The sequence below is a fragment of the Rhipicephalus sanguineus genome, chromosome 9 (genome assembly GCF_013339695.2).
Source record: "Rhipicephalus sanguineus isolate Rsan-2018 chromosome 9, BIME_Rsan_1.4, whole genome shotgun sequence".
Taxonomy (NCBI): Eukaryota; Metazoa; Arthropoda; class Arachnida; order Ixodida; family Ixodidae; genus Rhipicephalus; species Rhipicephalus sanguineus.
In genome coordinates this window covers 89,423,979-89,451,213 of record NC_051184.2, presented here as the reverse complement: position 1 = coordinate 89,451,213, position 27,235 = coordinate 89,423,979, and the positions used below count along the sequence as shown (strand labels likewise).

At 48.0% G+C, this 27,235-nt stretch overlaps 1 protein-coding gene and 1 non-coding gene across 3 annotated transcripts in view; both read right to left on the bottom strand.

The window, feature by feature from the left end:
* LOC119405994 (multiple PDZ domain protein) overlaps window positions 1-27,235 on the bottom strand; it is a 352,266-nt gene that overhangs the window by 240,061 nt on the left and 84,970 nt on the right. For both annotated transcript variants that reach the window (XM_037672815.2, XM_049419279.1), the window contains 7 exons: window positions 26,296-26,407; window positions 22,383-22,823; window positions 18,606-18,685; window positions 16,564-16,737; window positions 14,569-14,785; window positions 6,092-6,381; window positions 341-610 (listed from right to left, as the gene is read on the bottom strand). In XM_037672815.2, coding sequence (XP_037528743.1) covers window positions 341-610; window positions 6,092-6,381; window positions 14,569-14,785; window positions 16,564-16,737; window positions 18,606-18,685; window positions 22,383-22,823; window positions 26,296-26,407 — 1,584 coding nt within the window. The remainder of the gene's footprint in view (window positions 1-340; window positions 611-6,091; window positions 6,382-14,568; window positions 14,786-16,563; window positions 16,738-18,605; window positions 18,686-22,382; window positions 22,824-26,295; window positions 26,408-27,235) is intronic.
* On the bottom strand, window positions 10,991-11,063 carry Trnas-gcu (transfer RNA serine (anticodon GCU)). The gene has a single exon. It is a non-coding gene; the product is annotated as a tRNA-Ser (tRNA).

Here is a 27,235-nt window from a genome sequence, read left to right as displayed (position 1 = left end):
GCTGCCCCTGCTGCGTACAGACGAAACATATCACCGCGCGTTGTCTGCACTCGTCCGTCTCATTTTATTTCATTCCTGCACTGTTCCCGTCAAGATATTTGTATTACGTCCAGCAATCTTCATCGTCATTTTCATGGCACAACACTTCGCTCAAACAGGGCTCCCCGGCCTGCCGTAACTCGCTACCAAACTGCTCGTTCCAGGCATATTTTGCAAGCCAAAAGCCGGCGACGGCCAGCAAGGCGAAGAGGACGCAAGGCCGTGCCGCTGCGGCGGCTCAGAAGCTCTCAGCCTTGAGAAGGGGTGGCCTTCGAAGATGGTGGCCCCCAGCGCCACCCACCTGCGTGCAGGAAGCGGACGAGACGGGCGCGCCGCCGCCCATGGAGTCGGGGGGCGGCAGGGGCAGCGGCTTGGCGACGCCGATGCGTACGATGCCCCGGGGCGCCCCCTTGAGGGCCTGCACGGCGGCATCGAGCCCCGCGTGCTGCAGCGGCACGTCGTTGACGAAGAGCAGCCGGTCGCCCGGGATGAGCCGGCCGTCTTGTTGGGCCACACCGCCGGGAACCAGGCTGCGGATGACGATCACCGTCTCGCTCGGGTTCATCGGGTCCTGAGGAGGTGGTGTGATTGGGGAGTGAATAAAGAATGCAAGTGCTAACACACTCAAACCTCATTATAACAAAGTTACATCTTACACAAAAATAACTTTGTTATATTCGAAAATTCGTTATAAACATATATTCCTAGGCCCGGCCACTTAAACCTGCTGGTTTCCCTTAATAAAGTTTATTCCTCCTCCTCCTCCTGTATCTATTGCATGACTATTTTTCATTGCCTTCGTTATAACCAACATTTTGTTATATCCGTGTTCCTTATATCGAGGTTTAAGGGGACATGCCGGTCGAAAAGCGGGAGTTCTTTCAAAAATTATCAATTTTTGTTTTCACCTGTTTTGTTAAGATTAGTATCTCTACTGTTCCGAAAATAAAGGTCAAAGTCGAGACTCAAATGGAAATGCGTTAAAATTGCATCTAAAGAGCACAAGGTGGCTGTTAATCTTGACAGAAAGTGTGATGTCTTCTAGCACCTCGCGGCCGATAACGCACGGCCGCTCATCATTGGGGATCGCATGAAGAGATCTTCAAATAATCACGGTTTCCCGTGCTGCAGAAGCGCAAGAAATAATGAAGAAAGCATGCTTTTGCCGCGCTTTTCGAGCGCTGCGACTGGCTTTTAAATCACGTGGTACAAATCGGCGACCGCCATTGGCCACTGCACGCCTCGCGTGTTGTGAAGCCTGCTTGCAGGGTCCATGTTTCATCGAGCTGCGCAGCTGAACGTTTCTCTCGCGTATTTATTTTCATCATGGATGATGAAAACCGCAGCAAGCGCAGTCACCGGCCAGTGAAGCATCGCTCGGTGAACAAATTTCGAGGACGCCGGTGCAAATTGAAGCCAAACACTTGCCGAATGGCAAGTGCGTCTGCTGCCACGAGGCCTAGCTACGACAACGGCGATGCTTCCGGCGAGTTTGCCGCGGCGTTCCAGTATGTCAGTGCCTTTCAAAGAGAAGATCGGACTCTTCGACGACGAAGAAAGATCACGGTAGAAGGAGTCTTCCTTGATCGCTGAGATGACAGCATTGAACATATTCGTGCCCAGTGCAGTATGTCCAACGTGTCACCGTTCGGGAATACAGTCGACGTCCGATTTCCCGGACGCCCGAAATTCCGGACATGCCCGATTTCCCGGACTCATCTGTGGCACCGTCAAGTTCCCCATAGAGTCAATGTATTAAAAAGTCCGAAATTCCGGACGCTTATAGCCTTCGCCATCCGATTTCCCGGACTTTTTACTGTTAACCGCCGACCCAAAGTCACCACCGACGCCGCCATTTTGGCTGTTTTCATATCCTCGAACCCACCATACTCGCATCGCAGATGTGGCCAGCAGCACCGCCGCACCGCGCCTGCCGTAACCTCGAAACCGCACGTGTCAATCCGTTGCCAGTCGTAGCTTAGCCAAGCCAAACCTCACTGTGTTCGTTGACGTGTTGTTTTGTCAGCTCTGCGGTCGTGTCTGCGGTTGATCGTTTGCTGCTGCGCGCTATCTTCAGTGATCACGTTTCCCGACCTTCAGCATCCACCGAGTTCCCAGCTGTTTTGTGCTGCGTTTTTCGTCGAGCGGATTCGCCGTTTACAGCGATGGCACCGACTGCTCCTTCGTCTTCGTCCGCGCCTTCGAAGCGCACAAAGCCCCCTTCGTAGGCTCACGATAGAGAAGAAAGCCGCCATCATTAAACAAGTCCAAAGCGGTCGGTCGCAGACAGAGGTTGGGAGGGAGTTCGGAATTTCGAAGCAAACTGTATCGGACTTCATCAAAAACAAGGTGAAGATCTTGGAAGTGGCTGCCAAATCAAGCGGGGCTGGAAAGAAGAATGTGAGTCACGGTGTTTACCCGCAGCTCGAGGAAGCGCTCCTCGTGTGGCTCAGTGCCATGATCGCTAAGAAAACCCCGGTGTCAGGCGACATCCTGAAGCAGAAGGCGGACGTTTTCGCGCTTCAGATGAACGTGAAGGACTTCAAGTTCAGCGATGGATGGATGGCTTCGCAATTTCAAGAGCCGCAATGACTTGAAGTTCAAGAAGATGTGCGGAGAAAGCGGCGCCGTCGACGATTCCGTTGTCGCCGAATATCGGGATGGAAAGCTGCAGTCCTTGCTTCAGCAGTTTCTACCTAATGACATTTTCAACTGCGACGAAACTGGACTGTTTTACAAGCTGCTGCCAGCGAAAACGCTTGCATTTGCTGGTGACCCCTGCCACGGCGGCAAGCACAGCAAGGAGCGGCTCACTGTCCTCGTTGGCAGCAACGTGTCAGGCAGCAAGAAGCTTCCGTTACTTGTAATAGGCAAGTCGAAGCATCCAAGATGTTTCAAGGGGGCAGTAACTCTGCCTGTTCTCTATGAAGCTAACAAGAAGGCGTGGGTAATGCAGCAGCTATTCAAAGCGTACGTGCGCAAGCTGGACAGAAGGTTCGAGCAGCAAAATCGAAGAGTTCTGCTGTTTGTGAATAACTGCGCCGCGCATGGCCACGTCAAGGACCTAAAGGCTGTACAGACTGAATTTCTGCCGCCGAACACCACAGCAATCCTGCAGCCGATGGACCAAGGCGTGATTCGTAACTTGAAGCATCATTACAAATCATGCGTGCTCAGCCGCATGGTGCTCTGCTCCGACAGCGGGAAAAGCTACGCTGTTGACCTCAGGTCTGCCGTCGGCATGCTAGCGGAATCGTGGAAGGCGGTTACGCAAGAGACTCTGCGGAACTGTTTTCGCCACGCGGGCTTCACATTCGATGCTGAGACGGCCGTCTCGCCCCAAGTGGACAGCATGTGTGACGAACTGCCATCCGCGGACGTTGCCTTCGACGATCTGCGCGCTGCCGGCGTGTCGATTCCAGACGGGATAACCTTTGAGGGCTTCGCCGACGCTGACAAAGACCTCGAGCTATGTGCGAAGTTGACGGATGATGACATCGTTCGTCAAGTTACGGAGGATTCCGACGACTCCGACACCGAGAACGAAGAGCCAGATCCTACACAGCCAACGAGCTCGGAGTTGACGCGAGCACTGATGACACTGTCATCGGTGTACAGCGGCAACATGACGTTGAATGAAATTGAGGCAGACATGATCGGCGGCAAGCGGAACGCCGTGCAAAAGAAAATAAGCGACTTCTTTGTGCCCAAGTGCTGTCTAATGAGGTAGCGCCGGCCACGTCGTTTTTTTTTTTTATATATAAACGGCTCTTTTCAGAGCCACCTAAACGATGCATTGGCTGAATTGCAATGGGAATCTTGTACTCCGGCCGTGACCCTCTCCGTCAGCGAAAAATACCTACCAAAAAGGTGCGTTTTCACGTGCATTCGTTTTTCCGGACTGCCCGATTTTCCGGACGTTTTCACGGTCCCTTGAGGGTCCGGGAAATCGGACGTCGACTGTATGCGTCTGGGAACCAGCTTACAAACTCAAAGGTGTCGTTTCTGGAACTGCAATGTGAGAACAGCGAGTGCCCCGAAAGTATTCTTTCGATGAAGTATACGTTGCGGCGAGTTGCTTCGAGCGAGGTCAGCGTAAGGGCGGCGAGTGACGGACCGATCGCAAGCAGAACCTACGGCAGCGGGAGCTCGCGCAATAGCTACTCTGCTCGAAAGAGCTGTGAAGGAGAAACTTATGGCGCTGGCTCAATTTAGTGGCAGTGGCTACTAGAACAACAATTTACCTCTTTTGTGTGTAATTTTGACCAGATTTCGTTACCTGTTTCATAAATAAACATCCAATTTTAACTTTAACCTTCGTTTTTCAGAAAACGCACTTTTTGGCAACTTTTTCAACGTGCCCCTCTTGTTTTTGGTACTTCTGGTGCTCAGATCTGCATGAAATTTTGCCCAAATTTTCTCTAATATGTGAGGTGTGCAGTTATCTCGTTGAAATCTCAATATTATGTTATGCATATTAGAAAATTTGCAAGTAAACATTTACTGGGGTCTGGGTAATATGGACTTCCCATGTTTGAATTTTTCACATCTAGTAAATATTTTATATGCACTTTCTGGATAGTTCCAGCACTCTACAGTTCAATTGGAGATATATGACCCATCAACTGTCAAAATATACAGAAGTTTAAGGATCGAAATAGGAGGGCCACAAGGCCTATGTTTTACACATTTGTCATGGTGCAGAACAAAAAGTATGCAACTTAAAAGAAAACTAATTGTATATTTGAAATCAGCATGAAAATCTCTACAAATACCATAAGTTTCATTGCTCTAGGATGAATATTAAAAAAGGAAGTGTCTTCGAGCCGCATCTCCCCTTAAGTGCACGACGAACCATTTTTACACCATTGTAAGTCAACTCGAAAGTGAGTCAAGCCATCTATCGACAACTTCACAATTGTGATAATAGCAGCAAGTGCTTCACGCCAAGGAACTTCCGCTCACTTCATTTATCAGCCTCTAACCCCCCAAGGAAAACATCTTTCTAAGTTGTCTCAGAGTACGGAAAGTCTCCTTTTAAGTTTTCAGATAAAACCAAGGTGCATAAAATTTGACAGCAACTCTTACATCCTTGTGTATAGCTTAGAAGAATATTTATTTGACAAATTTGGCTAAATACAGGGAGAAATGTGTTAAAGATCCATGGGTTACTCTCCAAGGCTTTTCATCCTCGCCAATGCGAGTTGGCTACGTCAGCCAACAAAGCCAAAAGTCGTTCAGGACCTATGTTTGTAAACAGCGAAATGATCTATACCACACGTCAAAAAATAAAAGAAACCATATACACGGGCACATTCCAAAACAAAAATTATTCGTGTAGTCGCTGGACTCGCTACTCATCCTCGCTAGAGACATCGTCTTATGAACATCGATGCCCAGGCCCTGTTGGCATTTAAGCACATTCTTAGTAAGCCCGCTTCTGAAGAGCAGACACAAACTTCTCGCATGACCATATCGCAACATGAAGGGTAGAGACCAATTGCATAATTCTGTCAAGTATGCCGCAAGCTTAGCATAGCACCCTGATTTCTGCCTGCTAGAATGTCTGTGCTTTCCGTCCCATGTGAAAATTTGCTCACGCTGCCATTACCATGCCACATCACCCATTAAGAAATTCCAAACTTGCGTCCGTCCCACTGTGCAGTTGTTACTTTATTTGGCATGGAGAATAGCAGCCCTCTTGAAAGCAGCTGTGAGTGAGCACCAGAAGCTTTTTGAGCCTGGAGCACTTATTGACGAAGATAGCTGCAATTAAGTAAACATGTTTGTCCAGCGAACTGGGAGCATGGGAAAAGACAACGAACGAAGGAAGAACCGCACAAAATGAGCGCTCGTGTTATGTGGTTCTTCCTTTGTCCGTTGTCTGTTCCCACGCTCCCAGTTTGCTGAACGAATATGAATTGCAAACTAGCCCACCTATCGATCCTTCTGTAAGCAAACATGACGGCAAGAGCCCCTTGAAAGAATACTCCAGAACACTGGCATCCAAGGATGCAGGGTCAGCAATGGCAACAAGGGGATGACCGCTTGCCTGGTAGTCAAGGATGCTGAAGCCAAGGCCCCGGTCCCCCTTGAGCAGCTCAACCACGTGGGGCTCGCTGCTCCACATGGCGAGGCCCGTCAGGGGCTCGAGGGAACGTGACCGCAGCTTGACCAGGGGGCCCCCGCCGGGCAGGCCCTCCTCCCAGTCCGACTGGGCCAGCGATCCATCCGACTTGGCCTTGACCAGGGCGGGCAGCGAGCCGGACAGCAGGGGGGGCGGCGGCGGGGACGCTGACGACGACGACGAGGGCCGCTGCGCCAGAGGACTCTGCGCCATACCTGAGCAATGACAATAATCGTGGGGGTTTTTGTGTGCCAAATACATGACGTGATCATGAGAGATGCTGTAATGGAGGGCTCCGGAAAATTTGACAACCACCTGGGGTTCTTTAAAGTGCAACTAAATCTAAGCACACGGGCCTCTAGTATTGCGCCTCCATCAAAATGCAACCACCATGGCCGGGATTAGATCTTGGGACCTTTGGGCCGGCAGTCGAGCACCATAACCACTAGACCATGGCGGAGGGGTACCATACCTGCAAACCTGAGCAGTATGTTTGTATGCTTACTTGTTTTAGGCCTGTGCAAATATTAAAGCACTTCTGGGTATTTGAACGAATATTACAGTATTCAAGTTCTCTTCCGACGCGAATTTAAAATTCTAATGGTCCAATCGAGACCAAACTTGGCATGCATAATTTTAAGGTGTGTAGAATGCACTTATCCAGGGTATAATGCAAACATAACATTTCTAAGGATGAAAATTTTCAGAATACTTGGGCACCAGCCACTGGAATCGAAGCAGCAGATATGAAATTCTCTCCAAATGTTGCCTGCCTAGGGAATGACATTATTTTGCTCATTGGCACTGTGGCGACGCAAAGCGGTGCTTCTGTGTGCGGTGCAGAGAGCGCATGCGCCCGCACGAAAAAGTTATCTCCGCCAGCTTCGAGAGTTCCTAGGACTAGTGAATTTCTATCGTAGGTTTATCCCGAAATGCGCCAACATCCTTCACCCTCTCCACAGCCTACTTGCGGCATCTGGATCTAAGGCAACTGCCATTCAGTGGAACGACCAATCCACACAAGCATTCCGGATGATTAAGGAAGCTCTCGCAAATGCTACCATGCTCACGTACCCGCAGCTGGGTGTTCCTCAGTGTGTTATGGTAGACGCCTCCGATGCAGCGATTGGAGCCGTGTTGCAGCAGAGGGTGAGCGGAGTGTGGCGACCAATCTCCTTCTTCTCCAGAAAACTGAGCCCGTCCGAACGAAGGTACAGCACCTTCGGTAGGGAACTCCTGGCCATATACGCGGCTATCCGGCATTTCCGAAATTATGTGGAAGGACAAGAATTTTTTGTGCTCACGGATCACAAGCCACTCACCTACGCATTGCGCGCGAACTCCGATTCTGGTGCGCACGTGGCACGGGAGCTCCGCCAAATGTCGTACATCGCAGAATTCACGACAGATATACGCCATGTTAAGGGCACAGATAATGCTGCTGCCGACGCTCTTTCGCGCGGTCCAGTGAATGCCATCAGCCTGCCGAGCGGTGTGGACTTCACCACACTTACGACGGCTCAACGCAGTGATGGAGAATTGAAGCGTCTACTGACGTCCCCAACCAGCGCCTTGAAGCTGCAATGGTTGGCAGAACCCACAGGATCCGTATGCTGCGACATGTCTACAGGCAGGGCCCGACCATTCGTCCTCTCGAACCTCCGTCGCAGCATTTTTGACTTGCTGCACAGCCTGGCGCATCCCGGGATTCGAGCCACGCAACGGCTATGCACAGCGAGGTTCGTGTGGCCAGGAATAAACCGGGATGTCCGACGCTGGACACGAGAGTGCCTTGCATGCCAGCGCTCCAAAGTTCAGCGACATACTGTGACCCCCTTGGGATCCTTCCCTCTGCCGGACGGTCGGTTTGCACATGTGCATGTTGACATTGTGGGACCACTGCCGTTGTGCCAGGGGCAAAGCTATCTGCTAACCTGCATCGATCGCTTCACACGATGGCCGGAGGCAGTGCCCATTCCAGACATGATTGCTGATACCGTCGCCCGCGCATTTATCTTCCACTGAGTGGCCCGCTTCGGAGTGCCGGCAACCGTGACTACGGATTGCGGAACACAGTTTGAGTCAGCCCTGTTCGCAAGCGTCACCCGGCTCTTGGGTACTTACCGCATCAGAACAACTGCCTCCCATCCGATAAGCAACGGTATAGTGGAAAGGTTCCATCGCCATCTGAAGACGAGCCTGACGGCTACTGCGAGTCACAGTTGGGTAGAGGCACTGCCGTTTGTTCTGTTGGGCGTAAGGACGGCTCTGAAAGCAGATATTGGATGCTGCTCCGCTGAACTGGTGTACGGAACAACGCTTTGCCTCCCAGGGGAGTTTTTCACTACCAGTAAGGACGAGAACGTGTACGCGAACGCGGACTACGCCGTGCGACTACGAGACATCATGAGCAAGCTACGCGCGGTTCCTCCGCGTCCGCCCGCAGCCCGGTCAGTCTACGTGGACCGGGAACTCTCCTCCTGCTCTCACGTGTTTGTGAGGCACGACGCCGTACAGCGTCCACTCCGGCCCCTGTACGACGGCCCCTTCAAGGTGCTGCGACGGGCAGACAAGCACATTACAATCGACAGAGGTGGTCGTCACGACGTGGTTTCTCTAGAACGCGTAAAATCAGCACACGTGGACTCCGACAGCGAAGCACCCGCCCCACCTCGAGCTCCATCTTTGCAGGCACCCCCGGCAGACCACGTAGCGCAGCCCCAACAAGTCCTCAAACGGTTCACGCGGAGTGGACGGTGTACGAGACCCCCGGTGTGCATGAACTTATGAACCGCAGTGGGTCGTCCGAGTGCGGCCGTTGCGCGCGCACTCACTAGGGGGGGAGTACTGTGGCGACGCAAAGCGGTGCTTCTGTGTGCGGTGCAGAGAGCGCATGCGCCCGCACGAAAAAGTTATCTTCGAGAGGAAGGGTGATAATAAAAGTTCAGTTGTTGTTTGGGACGCGAGTTGTTCACTTGCGCAGCTCTGCCGAGCGATGCGTCTCAACAGCACTCACTGGAGTGTGAGGGGCAAGAAAAAACATTTTGCACTGCTCTATCATGCTAAGTGCTACCTCCAGCAGCTGCACAAATATGCACCGTTTTTCACTTATGCATGGAGCATAGAGTTATCTTAAAACTAACTCAAATTTCGAACGAGGAGATCAAGCTCTAGAAATGGTACAATTTTCATTCACCTAGCATTAATATTTCAAAAAAAAAAAAAAGAAGGTTTTTGAGGAACGTCTTTACCTTGACGTAACACCAATCAATTTCATTTCCATGGCACCCTGCATTGTCTGCAATCTAAGTAAGAATGCTGTAGAAGTAGAGCATCAGGCTCACGTGGAAGAGGGCATGGTTTGAATCTCTGTGTTGCGCAATTCCCCACCGGATAAAAAAATTTACTTGTGTTCATGAAACTGCATAAAGAGCCCTGGGTAACAAAAAAAAACACAGCATATCCACGGGGTGAATAATGATGATGAGTGGGCGAAGCTCCGGAGGTTCATCACTCTTCCGTAAAAATTCGCCCATTACATCATCAGGAAAGACGTGAGAACCAGTGTGTGAGGTTATATAAGAACTTTTTTATTCATTTTCTTAGATGAGGTTTGGCTTCCGTTGTCCCTTCCAAATGACAGCTTTGTGGTCCGTGAAATGCAAGGAGAGCGGTTCTTGTATGGGTTGCAGTTGGACGTTCGTAAATGCAATGTCTATGCACGTCCTGTACGCGCGTTTCCTCGCCACTGCTCGGGCTCTCACAGTTTCTCAATCCGCTTCTCGGCGTCGCCGTGCACCTTATGCTTCGCGGGCTCGAACGTCCGTTTTTCGGCGCCTCCGTGCAGCTTCGGCTTCGCGGGCTCTCACCGCCGGGTTCTGTCTGCGAGTGCGCGCTGCAGCCGCTTTCCGTGCCCTCCGCTCCGCCGCCTTGTCTTCCATATGGCGCAGCTACTCCGAGCGAAAGAGGAAGCGCGCCAAGAGTGAGCACATTCTATAGCTCTCACCCCTAGCGGTCTCCCATCGCACTGCATCAAGACATCTCGAACGATCGCCACCATCCAATGATCTAGTGATCGCTCATCACACTATGCGGTCCCATACATCCGCATGGAGTGAGCGCTGCAGCGCCATCTTGTATTTTAATTCGTCAACTATGCTGCGCTAGCGCCATCCTGTGATATCTCGTCACACTAGCCTTTACCATGTATCTCTATGGAGCAAGCGCCACCAACACCATCTAGTGAGCACTTCACGAACTCTCACAGCCGGATCCTGCCGGCGAGCGCGCGCCGCAGCCGCTTTCCGTGCCCTGCGCTCCGCCGCCTTGTCTTCGCTGTTCATGGCGCAGCATCGAAAGAGGAAGCCCGCCAAGAGCAAGCGCCTTTTCGACTCCTAACGCGCCATCTGGCACTCTCCTAGTACACTAACCCCACAACCCCACACGTAGCGCGCGCCTCCACGCCATCTAGTGAGCAATTCATGTACAGTCACAGCGCAGCGCCATCTAGTGAACATTGCGAGAAGCAGCTGGGGTGGCTACGACAACGACGGGACTGAGCCACAGCGTAAAGAGCTTCGCCCCTAATAATAATAATAATAATAATGATGATAATAATAATAATAATAATAATAATAATAATAATAATAATAATAATAATAATAATAATAATATCTGGGGTTTAACGTCCCAAAACCACGATATGATTATGAGAGACGCCGTAGGGGAGGGCTCTGGAAATTTCGACTAGCTGGGGTTCTTTAACGTGCACCCAAATCTAAGTACACAGGCCTCAAACGTTTTCGCCTCCATCGAAAATGCAGCCGCCACGGCTGGGATTCGATCCCACGACCTTCGGATCAGCAGTCGAGCGCCATAACCACTAGACCACCGTGGCGGGGCTAAAGAGCCGACCAGAACCAGTAGCGCACTCCCTCACCAGACAAGGAAGATTGGACACACTGGTGCAGTGCTTGGCCAATAGCTCCTTTTACAGCGAAGCTGTGAATAGCTAGGAGGTGGGAAAATGTGGCACTCCGCGAGTCTGTCCTCTGGCTCAACCTACCTCTGCAGAGGAGAGAGAAGTGATGGCTGGGCTTGTGGATGACGTATCTGCACTCTCGCGCCAATCGACACAGGTAAGTGGGAACTGGGCATCGAAGGGAGCGAGCGCAGGTGCAAAGGTGCAACAACAATAATAAAAGAGAAAAAATTACGGCACCTTCGCACTAGTGGTGCTAAGCCGAAAGGAAGAGCGCAGCTGAGTGGCCTTCCTTGTTTTCTTTCCTCTCTTTCTTTGTTCTCTTTCTTTCTTGTACTTAAAGTGGTTGCTTGGGCGTGTTGGTAAGACATATTGGAGAGAAACAGCGCAAAAGACGAAAGACACTACAGCCTGTGTAGGGCCGTCAACCCTGCAGCTAGAGAAACCCGCGCCTGCACGACTATGCGTCGGAATAAGTTTGTTCCATGCGTTCAAGGCGTGGTGTATTCCCTACCACTGTCCTGTGGCAAACGCTACATAGGCCAGACTGGCCGGTGTCTTCATGAGCGTCTCAAGGAACACGCTTACAGCGTTTCTTCGGCGGTGTCTGGCCACCTTGGCATTTATTGCCCTGATTGTGGGTGCGTCCCTGAGTTTCATCTATGTGCGGTTGTGAGGCGTCATCGGGACCAGCTTACACGTGAAATACTCGAGGCCCTGGAAATAGCTGGCCTGGGTGACGCATGCGTGAGCAGATCTTCAGTTGCCTTGTCAGAAGAGGAGGTTGTTTTTCTGTGAGAATGGCTGCACGCGCAATGAGCATGCTTTTCGGTGACGATTCTGATAGTTTATTTATCTTCGACTTGTCATGTTTTGTTTCTTCTTTTCGTTTTCAACTGCGCAGGTATATAATGTGTGGTTTGACGAATAAACTTTTGTCGTAAGTCAGCGCTGCTGTATGTGTCTTTCTCTGCCTGGTCTTTCACGCTGTTTCCCTCCAATATTTCTTGTATCTCTTGTTTGTATCTGTTTCTTTCTTTCTCTTTCTTGCTCTATCTTTATTTCTCTTCCCTTTCTTTGTTTCTCCTTATTTCTCTCTTTCTCTGTTTTTCTATCTCTTTTTCGTGTCTATTTCTTGCTATGTTTTTCTCTATCTTCTTATGTCTTTATTCTAAAGCTGTGCGAATAGCAAAACTTTGAGTGTGAAGTGAATTCAAATAATAAAATGTGAGTGCGAATCGAATCGAATATTTTTTGAATAGGTGACGAATATTTTTTTTAACACTTCAAAGCAAAATTACTGAAAAAAAAGTTGCAGAGGATCCCAAGCATATTCTTACGAGACAGCAACATGAAAGCATTTTTTTTTGTCTAGGTTGGTGGAGGGGTGGTGTTCCCTAGTTGTCTTACCAAGAATGAGGCAATGCAGAGGCCGAATTGTATTTATTTACGTGATTTGATGCAGCCAATGTGTTGTCGACAGCACTTTACGTCTCAAAGGAAAAGACGCTATTTCCTCAACCTCTCCTCCTCCTTCAACTTCTGTGGAGGCCCAACTGATGTGGCGGACAAGGGCGGTGCTCCCTTCTAGTACGGAGTTCCTCGTGTGTCCCATAGACGCCAATGTATAAGAACATCTGAAATTTCAGACACTGAAACTCTTCGGCGTCCTATTTTTTGGACTTTCTGCCCAAATTTCAGGTCCGAAAAGGCATTAATTAAAGCCCCCACCTCTGTCGCATCTATCGATAATCTCGTAGGTTCGAACCAGTAATTCCGTGAATCAATCTGTCTGCGGCCCTAGCAGAGTCCGAAAGGCAGCTTTACCGCAATGCCAAAGTGTGATGAGGCGAAGCATATCAAAAATCTGAAGGGGCCACTGTCACGGCGCAGTGCGGCAATGTCTTTACGGATAAGCACCGGAAATGCATGGAGGCGCGATGCCGGCAGGCGGCAAATGCGCCCAACCCTTATGATAAGCATCTTCAGCTAACTGCTCAGTAGTCCATGTGGCCTGGTGCAGTGGTATGCGTATCACCCAAACATGCCGCGCCACCGTTCATGCTGCCACTTTGTGCGAGACTGCCAAGTGTGCCGCACTTTGCCTTCACGAACGAAAACAGCTCACCATCGCCGCGCCCGTGTGCAAATGGGAACGGAGTGGCCATATAATAACTAGGCCTATCCGAACGAACGCGATCACGGCAAACGTGTGCGTACGGTACAGCAAGCGCCTCAGCAATGACACAGTCAGCTCGGTTGGCGTTGTGCTGCACACAACTAGTAATTATAGGTTTCACATGGCAGTAAATGCTGCAAATCAGAGGAGATTCAGCGATGCATGTGCGCATCATCATGCGCACACGCATCGGGGAAAGCCGGACAAGTCGTCTGCTCTTCTGCCACAGTCTTTGCGTTCCGCGTCATCGTTTCCAAACACTCCATTCATGAGAGCTGTAATCTATTCTGCACTTTGCTGGTATCAGCGGTGCTCATCATGAGATGCTAATTTGCAATTGGTGGTTGGTATGTAGTTAAGCGGGGTTCGCTGCAGGTACCGAATGTATTCAAGAGAGCCTGGGCACACACCAAAATGCCTGCGAAGTGTACTGGGAGGCATTAAAGCTATTTTGGACGTGGCTGTGGCGATTTGACAACTTTAGCGGAATAAAAAAGCATAAATTAGTCTTTTCGGAGAGCCAGATTTTTCGGACAACTTCGCGGTCCCTAGAGAGTCCAAAAAATCTGACATTGACTGTATTTATCTTCCGGAAGTTTGAATAGTTTGAATAGTCAAATTCTGGTGCGAATCGAATCGAATCGAATAGCAAGCACTATTAGAAAAATGTTCCAAAGTTCGAATATTTGCATACCCCTACTTTATTCCCTTTATTTCTCTTCCTCTTTATCACTTTCTTTCCGTTTCTCTTTGTCTCTCTTTCTCTTCCTTTCTTTTGTTCTCTCTCTTTCGTGCGTTTCACATGCCCCACTTCACCAAGCAGTTTTCATTTCACATTCGCACCTGCTGTACTCTGTAGAGGGGCTTGCCCAATTCCTGTGGCGCACACCCACCTGTGGAGTTTCTGACGATGGAGTACAAGTTACTGATAGCTTAAACCAGCTTTGCTGTTAAAAGAGAGGTACGCGATTGGCTACGCCAGTACTGACGTCATTGCTCTTCGCTGCAACTGAGTGCACGTGCAGCAGTTTCTCTCCAACATGAAAGGCTACGCATCAGTTGTACTCCAGAGGAGCAGGCAGCTCACAAAGACGTAACCAATAATTCAGAAAGGCTTTAATGAACTGTCAGTTTCAGCTTTGCTGGTTAATCATCTTGGGCAGTGATGTTATGAATACACCAATTATTAGTAGATCTGTCGCACCAACTAGCCAGACCAGCAGTTCACGACTCAGGACTCACCCATGTAGCTGCTGCTGTCATCGCACGCAAAGGGGTCCGGCTCGTCGGAGGCTGCCCGCGAGGGCGACCGCCAGGCGGTGCTGACCGGGGGTGGTCCGTGCAGGGGCAGGGGCGGGGGAAGGGGGCGGGCACACACCAGTCGCACGTGCAGGGGCAGCTGCTTCAGGGCACCCACCACCTCGCGGTGGTGCAGACCTAGCAGTTGACGCCCATTCACCTGCACACATTCACGCGCGAGTGCAAAGAGTCAAATAGCTGCATAAGAATTTACAGTGAATTTCTCTAAGGGTAACTGTCATAGTATTCAATACTAATTTCTGGACTTTTTTACGTATCACAGCAATGCTATGATTATGAGGTATGTCGGAGTGGAGGACTCCGGAAACTTCGACCATCTGGTATTCTTTAGCGTGCACAGACATCACACAGTACAAGGGCCTCTAGTATTCATCAAAATGCAACTGACACGGCCAGGGTCGAAATCGCAATTTTCGGGACAGCAGCCGAGCACTGTAACCACCGTAGCACGGTTGTGGGCTGTAGTACTCAAAGCACTGATTGGAATGACAGAGGCACAGTACTAGCAGTACAGCTCATAATGTTAGTACAGTAAAAGTTTGTTAATTCGACTCTCATTAATTCGGAAAATCGGTTAATTCGGACACGTCATCTGGTCCCTGTAAATATAAGCATCACTTATGAGACTGGGCACTCGTTATTTCGGACAGATTTTTTTACTGCAAATCGGATAATTTGGCAACTTTCGGGCCGCTGGCGAGGCTCGAAAACGAAAAAAGAGCAATTCGAAACAAAAGTGAAGCTCAAACGCAGCATCGCCATGGACATCAATTATCGACTTGGCTTGACTTGAGACTGGTTGAATGCCTTTTCTTTGCGTGTGGGTTTGGTGTTGCCATTTTGTTGCTTTGTTCCCGTTGGTGTGCTGCATCGTTGAACACCATTTTATCGAGGAATGATTCAGTACGGCTCTTTTAGCTTGATCGTTGCTGGTGCTTTCGTGCCGAGTTCCTGTGTGACTGCACTCTCCGCCGATGGCAACGCAGAGCAGCCCCACCATGAGCCACACGGGCCCTCTCATACTGTGAAGGTAGCCGCGGAGGCCCTCGTCGTCCTTGAAGAATTTTGTTTTGGCACTGCAGACAGCATGCAAGCTGCTGAGCACCTTGTAGGGCTCAGAACATTTGTGTCTGCACACATTTCTGCTCGAAAACAGACAAGCATCCGCAATTGCTTTGTAAAGTAAAGGTATGTTGAAAAAACTTTTGCATTTATTGTGTTTATTTCAACCATTCGATAATTCGGACATTCGGTTAATTCGGACATTTTTTCCGGTCCCTAGAAATCCGAATTAACGAGCTTTCACTGTAAAACAAAAACACAGTGTTGGTGTTTATGAAATGAAAACTAAGTTAATGAATTAATTAGTGACCTTGGGTGTAAGCTGCAGCTGAGTGTGCCACAATTCTTCTTTTCATCTGCTTCCATTTTACTTTGCCCAATTATTTCCATACATTGATTAAACAATAATTAACTGCTATGTCCTTGTACATTTGTGATTAACAAGAGATCAAGCACTCAGATCCCGCATTTTTCCATCTCTTTTGAAAGAACTGAGTTCTATCTCTGGCTGTGAAAATCTCGTGCATGTTACGACTGAACAACCACCGAAATGGACCAAATATGGAGTACTCACAGGTTCAAATGAGATTATTTTTTAGTATAATGACTGCTATGAGCGATTGCTCGTGATAATTGCATCATGTGACTGCAAATCTGGTCACTAAAGGTAATGTTGGCTCTGATGCAAGTGTACGAGTCAAAATTACGCCGATATGAAACGAACTGCTTACGCTGAAAATGAACGTATGTGCATTAGTTAGCCCTAAATTTTCACGTTTCAATTTGCGAGTGCCGTACTAAGACCTCCGAGATGTGAACCTTCACAGATGGGACAAGAGAAGGTGCTGACCGCACCTGAAGCAGTTCGTCGCCAGGGCGCAGGCGGCCGTTGAGTCCCACAGGGCCGTCAGACAGCACCGAGCGGATGTAATGGTGCGGGCGCACCTCTCGGCCATCTTCCACGTCGACCGTGCCCTCGAGCGAGATGCCAAGGCCTCCTCCAGGCTCAAACTTGCTTAGCTGGGCCACCTGAATGCGGACACTCTATAGTCAGACTATGTATTGCAGCGTAGTTTGAAAACTTCTGCAGGTATCAAAATGAAGCTGCATATTAGACTATTTAAGAGGGTATGGTATGGCAAACACGTCGCCTTAATTTCAGCTTTATATCTCAGGAAATTTTCCATATCTTCTTGTGAAATTTCTCGTGCTCAATGAGAAAGCTTTTATCCTTCACTTTGCATAATTTTGACCCTGTAGCCTTCCTTACCTTTCCTTGTATTTGAGTACTAAATTTTAGGCTGCGGTCTAAATTTAAATGTACCTTTTCTCAAAAACGAAAAACAGTATGACCGCCAACATTGGCATGCTAATTTCATATACGTAGTATTGGCATTAATCCCTTGCTATAAGTACGGGCTCCTACATTTATGTTACAAGAAGAAAATATACGCCTCACTTGTGACATGCCAAAAGAAAACTTTTCATTTAATCTTTTATTTTCTTAATTATAACTTGCCCACTTTCACAAAGTATTAGGTTCAGACAATTTGGAAGGAATTCAAGTATAATCTGAGAAAATTTCAGCGCAATCGGTTGGGTAGTTTTCCACAAAAGGTACATCAAGTTCGGAAAATTTTCAAAAGCCCAATCGTGAGAAAAACACATTTTTGTTTAAAAGCACGCGCGGAAAGTGCTCACAACATAAACCAATGACTACACTATAAAAGCATCCCTGATGAAAAAATTTGCAATCAAAACTTATGAAAACGGTAGGAAATGAATCTATTTTACTGATCTAGCCATATTTATTATAAAAAATACATGTACACAGAAAGAATGATGGAAAAGAACAGGTTAACAAGCCTTCACAACTATCAGGAGGCGCAGCTTTTGGTGCCATTTTTAAACACTAGCTTTGAACACTGCTACACGGTCGCCAACACACGGTTTCACTCTTCATTGTCTGTATTATCTTTTGCTAAAGAAATAAAAAAAATCCTGTTTTGGTTTATCTAACCTACCACACCTCCTACAGGGACAGACAACTGCTCAGGGGAGCTATTCTCGTAGTGTCCATTTAGTGGACTGTTCATTTCGGCTACCGCTGATTGGCCGGAGCTTGACGAGCAGCGTGCCACTTGTTTCCGGTTCTCTTTCTGCAACATCATTTTGACGTCACAGAATGCACTACAACGCGGCAGAAGCAGCCTCATAGCGCGAATCTCGAAGGCTGTGCATTAACTCTGATTCTGTGACCGTGTTAGTCCTCGTATTAGGTTTAATGCAGCCTCCCATTTAAAGCGCCTGTGAAGGTTGGTATGCATTCCCTGCATCGTTCGCAAGCATCTGGGATATGCTTGTATGGGACATGCTTGTACGCAAGATGTCCAGTCAGCAAAATGTACAAGTGCACGCATCTCGCCCCGGCTGCGCACTCTACCAGAAGTAATCGCAGAAGTCGCAGTACGAAAACCAAGAGACACTAAGCGATCCAGAACAACCAATTTACAACCGTATAAATAACAGGATTTATACATTTTTAAGGCAGAAAGCATCTTCATTTAATACTCAGTCTAAAAACGAAAAAAAAAAACTATTATGGGTGGTAACACCATTGAACTATTTTTAGGTACGAACGCACCTGCTGCAAGAAGCCTCTCTAGCTTCCATACCGTTGCACCTGATGTATGGAACAGAGTAAACTATTGAACTACATTACCCTTTTCTCGGTTATAAACTTTTCTAACTTAACATGTACAGATATGCCTTTCCTGAGGGTATGAGAAACTATAATCCACAGACTGGATGTCAAAAGGGCACATGCAATTGTACTCCATTCTCGGATTGCCACTGAGAAACACAAGCGGGCGCAGAGAGAAGGTTGTTTGACTCACCACAATCTCGAAGTCCGGCCCCACCACCTTGCTCCAGTGGGCCATGATAGATGCCTCCGTTTTTGGATCCAGCTCACCAGCTTTGGATCCAGCGGCAAACAAGGCAGAACACAAGACAGAATGTAAGCCAACAAAAGTCAAGTCGAACTAACATTTACAGTTGGGAAGAGATATGAGTGGTCAAAGCCAGTGTGCTTACTGTTCTTTAGTTTTTTTCCGTCCCCAAATTTTTTTTCCCCCCATTTCTGTCAAATGTCGAAAATGCATGAAACGTCAGTATTCCTACCAGCCAAGCTGACCGCTTCAAAGACTGATTAAGCAGTCACAACCTTTGCGGGTGCACAGTATTCAAAGGGTGGGCCTTTGTTAAGAGTAGACCCAGCTATAGAAACATGCTTGTTTCTGAGCAGATTTTAATGGCTCAAGTATCTTTATGTGCTGATTCCAAACATGTTTCTAATCCAATGTGTGGCTTTTAAAATGTCAAATACATCTTGTATTGTTTGGAGCAAGATTTTCTACTGAACTGCAAGAGTTGCAAAGCAAATCAACATATCGGAATCATTTGGAATAAGTACTGTGTGCAATGAAATGAGAATGAATGTTATAAACCAGTGATGCTACCAACGACTTCCGATTTGGAGCAATTTTTGGAGCAGCAAAATTTTCATTTTGGAGCACTTTGGAGAACGTAATTTTCCATGTGAGAGCACTCTGGAGCAGCTAATTTCACATCCTAGAGTACACTGGAGAAGCAAGTTGCAGTTACATTCAGGCACCTGAATAATTATTATGGGGCTCTTACTGAAGACCTAGAAATATTTCGATTCATTGCTAATCTCGTGGAGAAAATTATCTCAGCAGAACTTCCATATTTCACCCGATAATGCAACAATAAGGGCGTCATGCAGTTGAGCGTTCTGGAATAACCTCTTCAGTGATTATTTTCGACACTAGCAAATAACCAGAATACCAGATCAATAAAATTGTACTTTATCAAAGAACACTCTAATTACATCTATGTGGTTATCAGCAGATGTGATAGACAAATGCCGTGACTTACAACAATGCCTCAAGGCTAAAGAGTCACACTGCCACTAATGCATTCCCCTAAGACCATAGAGTTTCCTACAATACTTACTACAGGGAACTCTGGCGCTAGTGTCTATGGGAGCTGCAATGCATCGCGCTTCAGCCAGCATGGGAATCATGGGTAGTACACGGATTTGTCTAAATTTTGCTCTTTCGGCTCCGTTTGGCTCCGCGCCACCTGCATCCGCTTTGTCGCAAAACGAAGTTCAGCAAAAATCAGCAGTTTCACTTCACCACTTTAACTTCTTTAGGCTCACCGATTCAGATCTGGTCACGAAGTTCACAACGATCCATTCTTTTATCCGAAAGAAAACCAAAACATAGCAATAAACAAAGCCACAAGTGCGTTCGAAGCCCACAAGCACGAAGACTAGGCAAATCCGTGTACTACCCCATCATTCCCATGGTGGCTGAACGATCGCAGCGCCAGAGTTCCCTCTAGGTCATTTTAGAAAACTCTATGCCTAAGACAACTCCAAGGTGAAAGCCACGTTCTTTTTCCTTTTGATCGATTGTATTGCTGGGTGCAACATGACGTCGCTTAGCTCGCCTCAAAAAGCCAACCTCCTCCGACACTCCCTTCCCTCTCTCTGGGGCCTCTCTGTGCTGTAGCAAGACCATTATTTCAGTGCTTCCAGACTATCGTATGCGCATGCGCCAGCTTGCCTGGAAGTAGGATATCCGCTTCATGTCGAGCGTCCGTAGAGGTGTCGAAAGTGCATTCAGGAGGGACTACATGATATAACAAACTTCGTTTTCCTTTTACAGCGAAGCTGTATGTGGCTAGGACATCCCGTTTGTACGCCGAAAACCCCCTAGTACCCTCTAGTGAGCAGTGCTAAAATAAAAGATTGGAAGGCGAAAGCCATCTTCTTTTTCTTCTCACTCGATGTATTGATCCTCCCCCTCCCTTCTTTGCAAGCTTTCTGCACCTAGCATGATTTTGCGCGGTCTCAAGAATCGGAGGCACCGCAAGCTTCCTGCACGTCACCTGGTTTTGCACTGCCTCCACAATCAGTGCACCGATCACAGAAGCAGTGCAAAGTGACGATGTCATGTGATGACGTCACGATGATGTCATTACGTGATGATTATTTTTTGCATCAATCGTGCTGACGCTGCCCACGGTCAACTTTCGTGTTTGATGAGGCATCTAAGGCTTTCACACTAACCCTTTCAAATGCCACTTATGAAGAACTGTCTGTAAATGCGTCAATTCGATAAAATGTTATTTTTTCGAGGCACTCGATATTATATTGCAACAAAAATAATGTCGTAATACATTAATTTATGTGTGTTATAGTAATCATTTCTCATTACTTTTGTAATTAAATAACTATTTATTATGAAGCTACTAGTGCTACTCAGCTACTCATTTATTAGGGGCGAAGCTCCTTATGCCGTGGGTCTGTCTATCCTCCGTTTGTAGTAGCCACCTCTAGTTCGTAAAGTGCTCACTAGATGGTGTTGGTGGCGCGCGCCAAGAGGCTCCCTCTTGGCGCGCTTTCTCTTTCGCTCGGAGTCGCCGGATGGAAGACAGATGGCGCTGTATGGCTCGCTTTATATTATGAAGAATGATCCCTAGATGGCGCGTGTTAGTGCGCCAAGAGGCTCCCACTTGGCGCGCTTTCTCTTTCGCTCACAGTCACCAAATGGAAGACAAGGCTGCGGAACGGAGGGCACGGAAGGCGGCAGCAGCGCATGCTCACAGACAGAATCCTGAGGTGAGAGCCCGCGAGACAGCTGCACGGCTGCGGCGAGAAGACCCCGCCGTTCGAGCCCGCGAGGCCGAAACTGCACGGCTGCGGCAGGAATTGGACCTTCAAAATGTGAAGGACCTTGAAGCGGCGAGAAAGAGCGCGTACCGGCAGGCAGAGCCCGAGGCTGTGCGAGCACGTGAAGTGGCTGCAAAAAAGCATCAGGCGGGTTCTGCCCGAAGGCGCCGGCACGCACTTCCAGCGGGACTTCCTTGACAACAGTTTCGGCCATAGTTGTGGTGTGTGCGACAGATTGTGATTCTCAAACAATCTAGTCACAATGCGTTACACGGAAGATTCACAGTTTACCGATGATTCCCTCCGGAGCTTCGCCCCACTCATCATCATTCACCACGTGGATATGCCGTGATTTTTTCTGAAGCTACGACACACACGTGCCCGAGCAGATAGCTGAAGATACTTATTGTGATAAGGTTGTCGGCGATAAGCCATACTGGCACGTTTGTCGGTGGCCGCCACCTTGTCTTCGTTCTTTCCCAATGCTTATCCGCAAAGGCATCACCGCACTTGCGCCGAAACCGGAAACATTCATCGACCGATCTCTGCACTTCTCGAAAAGACTGAAAACCTTTTTCGGCGCATTGTGGCATCAGCAAGATCAGCAATGCATAAACTTTTATGGCACAAAAAGTTGTCGCGGGGTGCGCACTAACCAGTAGGAACAGGACGAGCTATGGCTTAAGCAGTCAGCGAATACATCGGCTCTATGAGACTCGGTCGGGGATTCGTCGCAACTATGTCTTAACCGTTTGTACGTTTAAAGCGGGTACACATTAGCGAGGTTTTGACTGTATACCCAAAATCAACTGCGTGACATGCCCAAAACACTGCTACTGGCTGATTTGAACATTGCGAGCTGCCTAGTTAGCCCGGCCTCACTCAGTTATTTCCGCAGAACATCACTCACCATACAACATATCCTCCTCTTCTGGAGCAGCAAAGGAGGTCATGTCTGTAACAGCACTGGTGACAAGGCCGTCTTCCACGGGTGACCGCAGGGGTGGTGGTGGCTGCTCCGGTGTCAGCGGGGCGCTACCCGGCAACGACACCGGTGTCACGTGTCCCGGCGTCAGCGTTGGCGTGGTCGGCAGCGGTGGCAGGCTGCTGGCGTCCGAGAGCGCAACGGCGTGCTGCAGCTGAAGGTAGCGGGCCCCGCGAAGGTGCCGAGCTAGTCGCAGCTTCACGCACTTGCCTGTCGAGCGGAGCACCTCGACGGCTTGGTGGTTGGTGTAACCCTGGAGGGGCCGGCCATCCACTTCGATGATCTGGTCGTTGACGCGGATGCAGCCGCTGGCATCCGCGGCGCTCCCCTTAGCGATGCTCTTCACAAAGATGCCCGAGATCTCATCTGCGTGTGAGAAAAGCGGAGGAGGGTGCATTCACGTGGCAGTGGGAGGGGCACCAGTCAGACCAAAAGATGGAATCACTAAGCCACTAAATGGTGCATTAACACACGCCAAGCCAAATTGGAATGCTTAACTCTTTCGTTACCACGCCTATTCAAATCGATCACCGGTGATCGACGAAAAAAGCTGCCGATCGGGCGTTAGCGTCGGCGCGCGCGGCAATGTCTCGGCCGCTTCCATGGCGTCGTCAACCCGCGGGGCTGCGTCGCGGGAAAAACATTCCGCTCGAAAGCGTGCTCAACCCGCTCACGAATTTAGTGAAGCTGAGTCGAGCTATGAGTCCGAAGACGACACCAGCTCATCTTCAAGCGCTGACAGCGAAGATGCTTCGAGCCAGCCTGGGCCATCCTCAGCTGTGTACCGGTAAGTTTCGTTTTCGGCCTTGAGCGGTCTCGTCCGTCGGAAGTGCTTATCTGCCAATCTCGGTGCACGACCTTTGAGATGTCCTGGTTATCTGCAGGATACGCACAGCGCTTGGACAGGATGTGCTGCCGCTGGCAGCCAGAAAGCTTCAATTTTCACCAAGAAGGCCGCCCGGCGCGCATCTCGGCCTGGCACACCGGAGCAGCGCAAAACGTTTCACGAAGGCGCGCGATTTTTTTTTTCCTGTTTGCACAGTAACTCAGAGAAACTAATTTTGACCAGCAATCCTTCCGGTTGGAGCTCGCTCAACAGCTTCTTGAGGTGGATGCGGATGATGTTCCACGAGTGGAGCCTCTGCCACAAAAAGTGCAGCACCACCCCAAAAAGATGCCGAAAAGGAAAAACTGCCGCAAGTGCTATGAGGAACGCAAAGTTGAAAAAGAAAATGAACGTTCTTTGTGAAACCTGTGGCGTCCACCTGTGCTTCACGAAAACCAGAAACTGCTTCACCGCATGGCACAAGTGGTGAAGCAGTTTTTGGTCTGCAGTATTTTTGGTCTGTGTGAAAATGGCTTCATGCAGATTGTTTATTTTTCTTTTAGAATATTCCTAGATCATTTCCCTTCAAAATGTATATTTTGAATTTTGTTTGTTCGTAATATTTTTGTAGATATTGTGTTTTGTTTGTACTGTTTTTCTCAAGCTCCTGCAAAAGTGGTAGATTTCAGATTTTTTATAAGTTTTGTAACATCTTTTTTGTTTTGAAACTTGTGTTATCTATAAAGAGCAATTCATTATGCACAATTTGGTGTGCTGCAATGTTACCTAGAGCATTATTTATACTAGAAATAAATTTCTTCCTCAGACCTATAAAAAATGGCCATTTTCATGCGGTAACGAAAGAGTTAAGAGTAGAGCTGTGCAAATAGCAAAATCTTGGGTGCGAAGCGAATACGAATAATAAAGATTGAGTGCAAATTGAATCGAATAATTTTCAAATAATTTTCTAATATTTCTCAAATATTTTTCGAGTACTTCGGAGTAAAATTGTAGAAAAAGTTGCAGAAAATCCCTAAGTGCGTTCTTACGAGATGGGAACAATTACAAGTCACAAGCATGATCAAAGAACAAATTTATTTCTAAGGGGGGATGCAGCTTTCATGTCGAAAAAAATTAAAAAATCGATTATCGAAATTCGCATTTTCAGTTTCTGTAGCCCTTTTTCTGATTCCAAAATATCGTCACTGAAAACTACATACAAGTGCGGCAAAAATTTTGTTGTGCTTGTCGAGGTGGCAAAAATTATTGCGGAAATCGCAAGAAAAAACTGCGTTAAAAAAATTATAGCTCCTCAATGGCGTAACCGGGCGCCGCCCTCTTGGGCTTGTCGTCGGAAAGAGCATTTCTTTCTTCAAATTTCCCGCTTCTGCTAGGTCCTCTATTCGGAAAAAAGCGTACAAAAAGCAAATGTTTGAAGTTCTATTGTCTTCAACTGACTGCATCCGCCATGTTGCTCCAGCACGCCTTCGCCACTGGTCCGACCATCCGGCGTCGCGAGGTCACGGCTGTCTAAATCGCGCTACTTAGTGACACGCTTGCACTCGTTCTGTGTTCACAGGTCAACGATCATTTAGAAAATAATTACGCTTTAGTTTGGCAGCTACAAGCTGAAGCTCAAGCATCAGATTACAATAGTGCGCCGCGCACGTCACGAACATCGAAGACGTGTGCATTGGACCGACTGTTCTGCTTACCAGCATTTCGCACCTCGTGACGAAGACCATCGCGGGACGACCCTTCGTACTCGCGATCGAGCATGATGTACTTTGAAACATCCAGCACTGCGGCCATGCACATCGCGACCGAGCTTACTGCTCAGAGTCGTGGCTAGGCCTAACTTCGCTCACGGCGCCGATGTACGAGACGAATCCGAGCTTTGCGGGCAAGAACATTGCAAAAGCGAAGAAGCCGCAGTGTGTTTCACCGCAAGCAACGAATCGCATCGGCCGCTGGCTCCTCGGTACCGTGGATGGGCATTTTATGCATCGGCAGCGGACACCCTGGCAAGTTCGTCATGCAGCGACTGCTCCGAGCACCGGTGGAAGCGGCTAGCAGTTTCGCACGTCGGCACCCCAAAACTCAAGACCAAGCACGCTGTACTGGCCGCATGCCGATTTATTTTCTGGAAGTTCGAACACTTCAAATAATAAAATTACGGTGCCAATCGGATCGAATAGCAAACAGTATTCGAAAAATATTCGAAAGTTCGAATATTCGCACACCCCTACTTAGGAGTCATTCTGGAATAGTTAGCATTTAAAGGCACACTGAAGAGAAAAATGATTTTTCTCGTATTTGTAAATTACTCTTTCACAATACCAAAATCGCCACGCTTGCCGCAAAGAAAATGCGGGTGGCAACACCACCTTGAAGTTCCTGCACCAATCGTTGTGACGTTATAGATTTTGACGCCGTCTATCAGTGCCTACGTAGTTCCTAATCGATAAATATGAAGTACATTGTCCTCTGAAGGGGCCAGAAACTTAGCATACCAAGTTTCAGAAAACTTCATTGAGCCAGTGCGGCTGAAATAGAATAAAACATTTTCAAATATGCGACGTCACATGCGGAGATTTCAGCACGGAGTTTAAGAATGAAACTTTGACCTTGATTTTCTCTTCTATTAATGAGCCTATAATGTCAAAATTAATGACAGTAGAAATTTCAGAGTATAATTTATCAGTCTAAACTGATTCATTGCTTCATTTTAGTGTCCCTTTAAATTTACGACGATTTTACAACAATTCTAACGGGAAACTCGCACACAACACCGCCATGTCTTTGTTTTAGAGATGGATAGCTGCATCTTCTGCAATGTAAATTATCTGTGTTTACAGGTTGAGGTACTGCAAACCATTGAAATTTATAAACCAGAATCTCACTACAATGAAGTTGAAGGGAAAGCCAGAATTACTTAATGTTATTATGAGCATTATGTGCACACAAACACAAAGCATGCGCAAACAACACACCGACCCAGGCTGAGCATACCTTGGGTGCCCTTTTCACAGACGTAGCCAGCAATGGTGATGCCCAATCCCTGCTGGTCTTTCACTAGCTCCACTTCGAAGGACTCGGTCTCGGGAAGTTCGTCCAGCGCCATCTATTGAAATTTTAAAGCTTGAGTTCATTCACATTCAGAAACCGACAAATCTAGTGCAGCAGACCCTCAGTAAACGGAAATCTCTTAAACATATCTGCTGCTTAAATGAAACCACCGACTCTGATTTGATTGGTTTTGTACAATCGGCGTCAAATGAAACCCGAACAGCGGCAAGCCTTCGCATGGTATAGTGCGCGCCGTCCAGTTATCACCATTGACAGGCGCGTGCATCCGGTTTGACCGCACTACGCATATGCGCGCCTGTCCATGGTGATAACTGGACGGCGCGCACTATACCATTGCGAAGGCTTGCCAGTGTTCGGGTGTCATTTGACACCGATAGTACATGAATTCTGCACCCTTGTCCATCTCTCAGGAAACGGGACTCCTATTAAATGGAACACAATTTCCTGGTCCCTTCAGGTTCTGTTTAACGAGATTTTACTGTATAGAGAGGGTCCCAAAGTATTAATACTCAAAACAGGACCCTCGGTTAAAAACTGCAACGAAACTGCATAATTGTTGGCAGCATAGCAGTTGATGACATGATGATGATAGTAAAAAAAATGTTTAAAACAAAACGAAACAAAAAGCTTATCACAAGAACCTTTAAAAGAAGATTTTGCACTTACTGCTGCTTTTTTCTCATTCGAATTCTGCAACAAGGCAGTGTCTTAGGGTTTTGCAGTGTTAAATGAGTCACCTGGGATCTTTGCTTGCTTTGCGCAGAAAAAGCGAGAAAGCCATAATTTTGTGTGCACCTCATAGATGGAAAAGCAAGCTACTGAAGAGAAATAAATATGCTCACTTCACTGCATGTTGGTAATC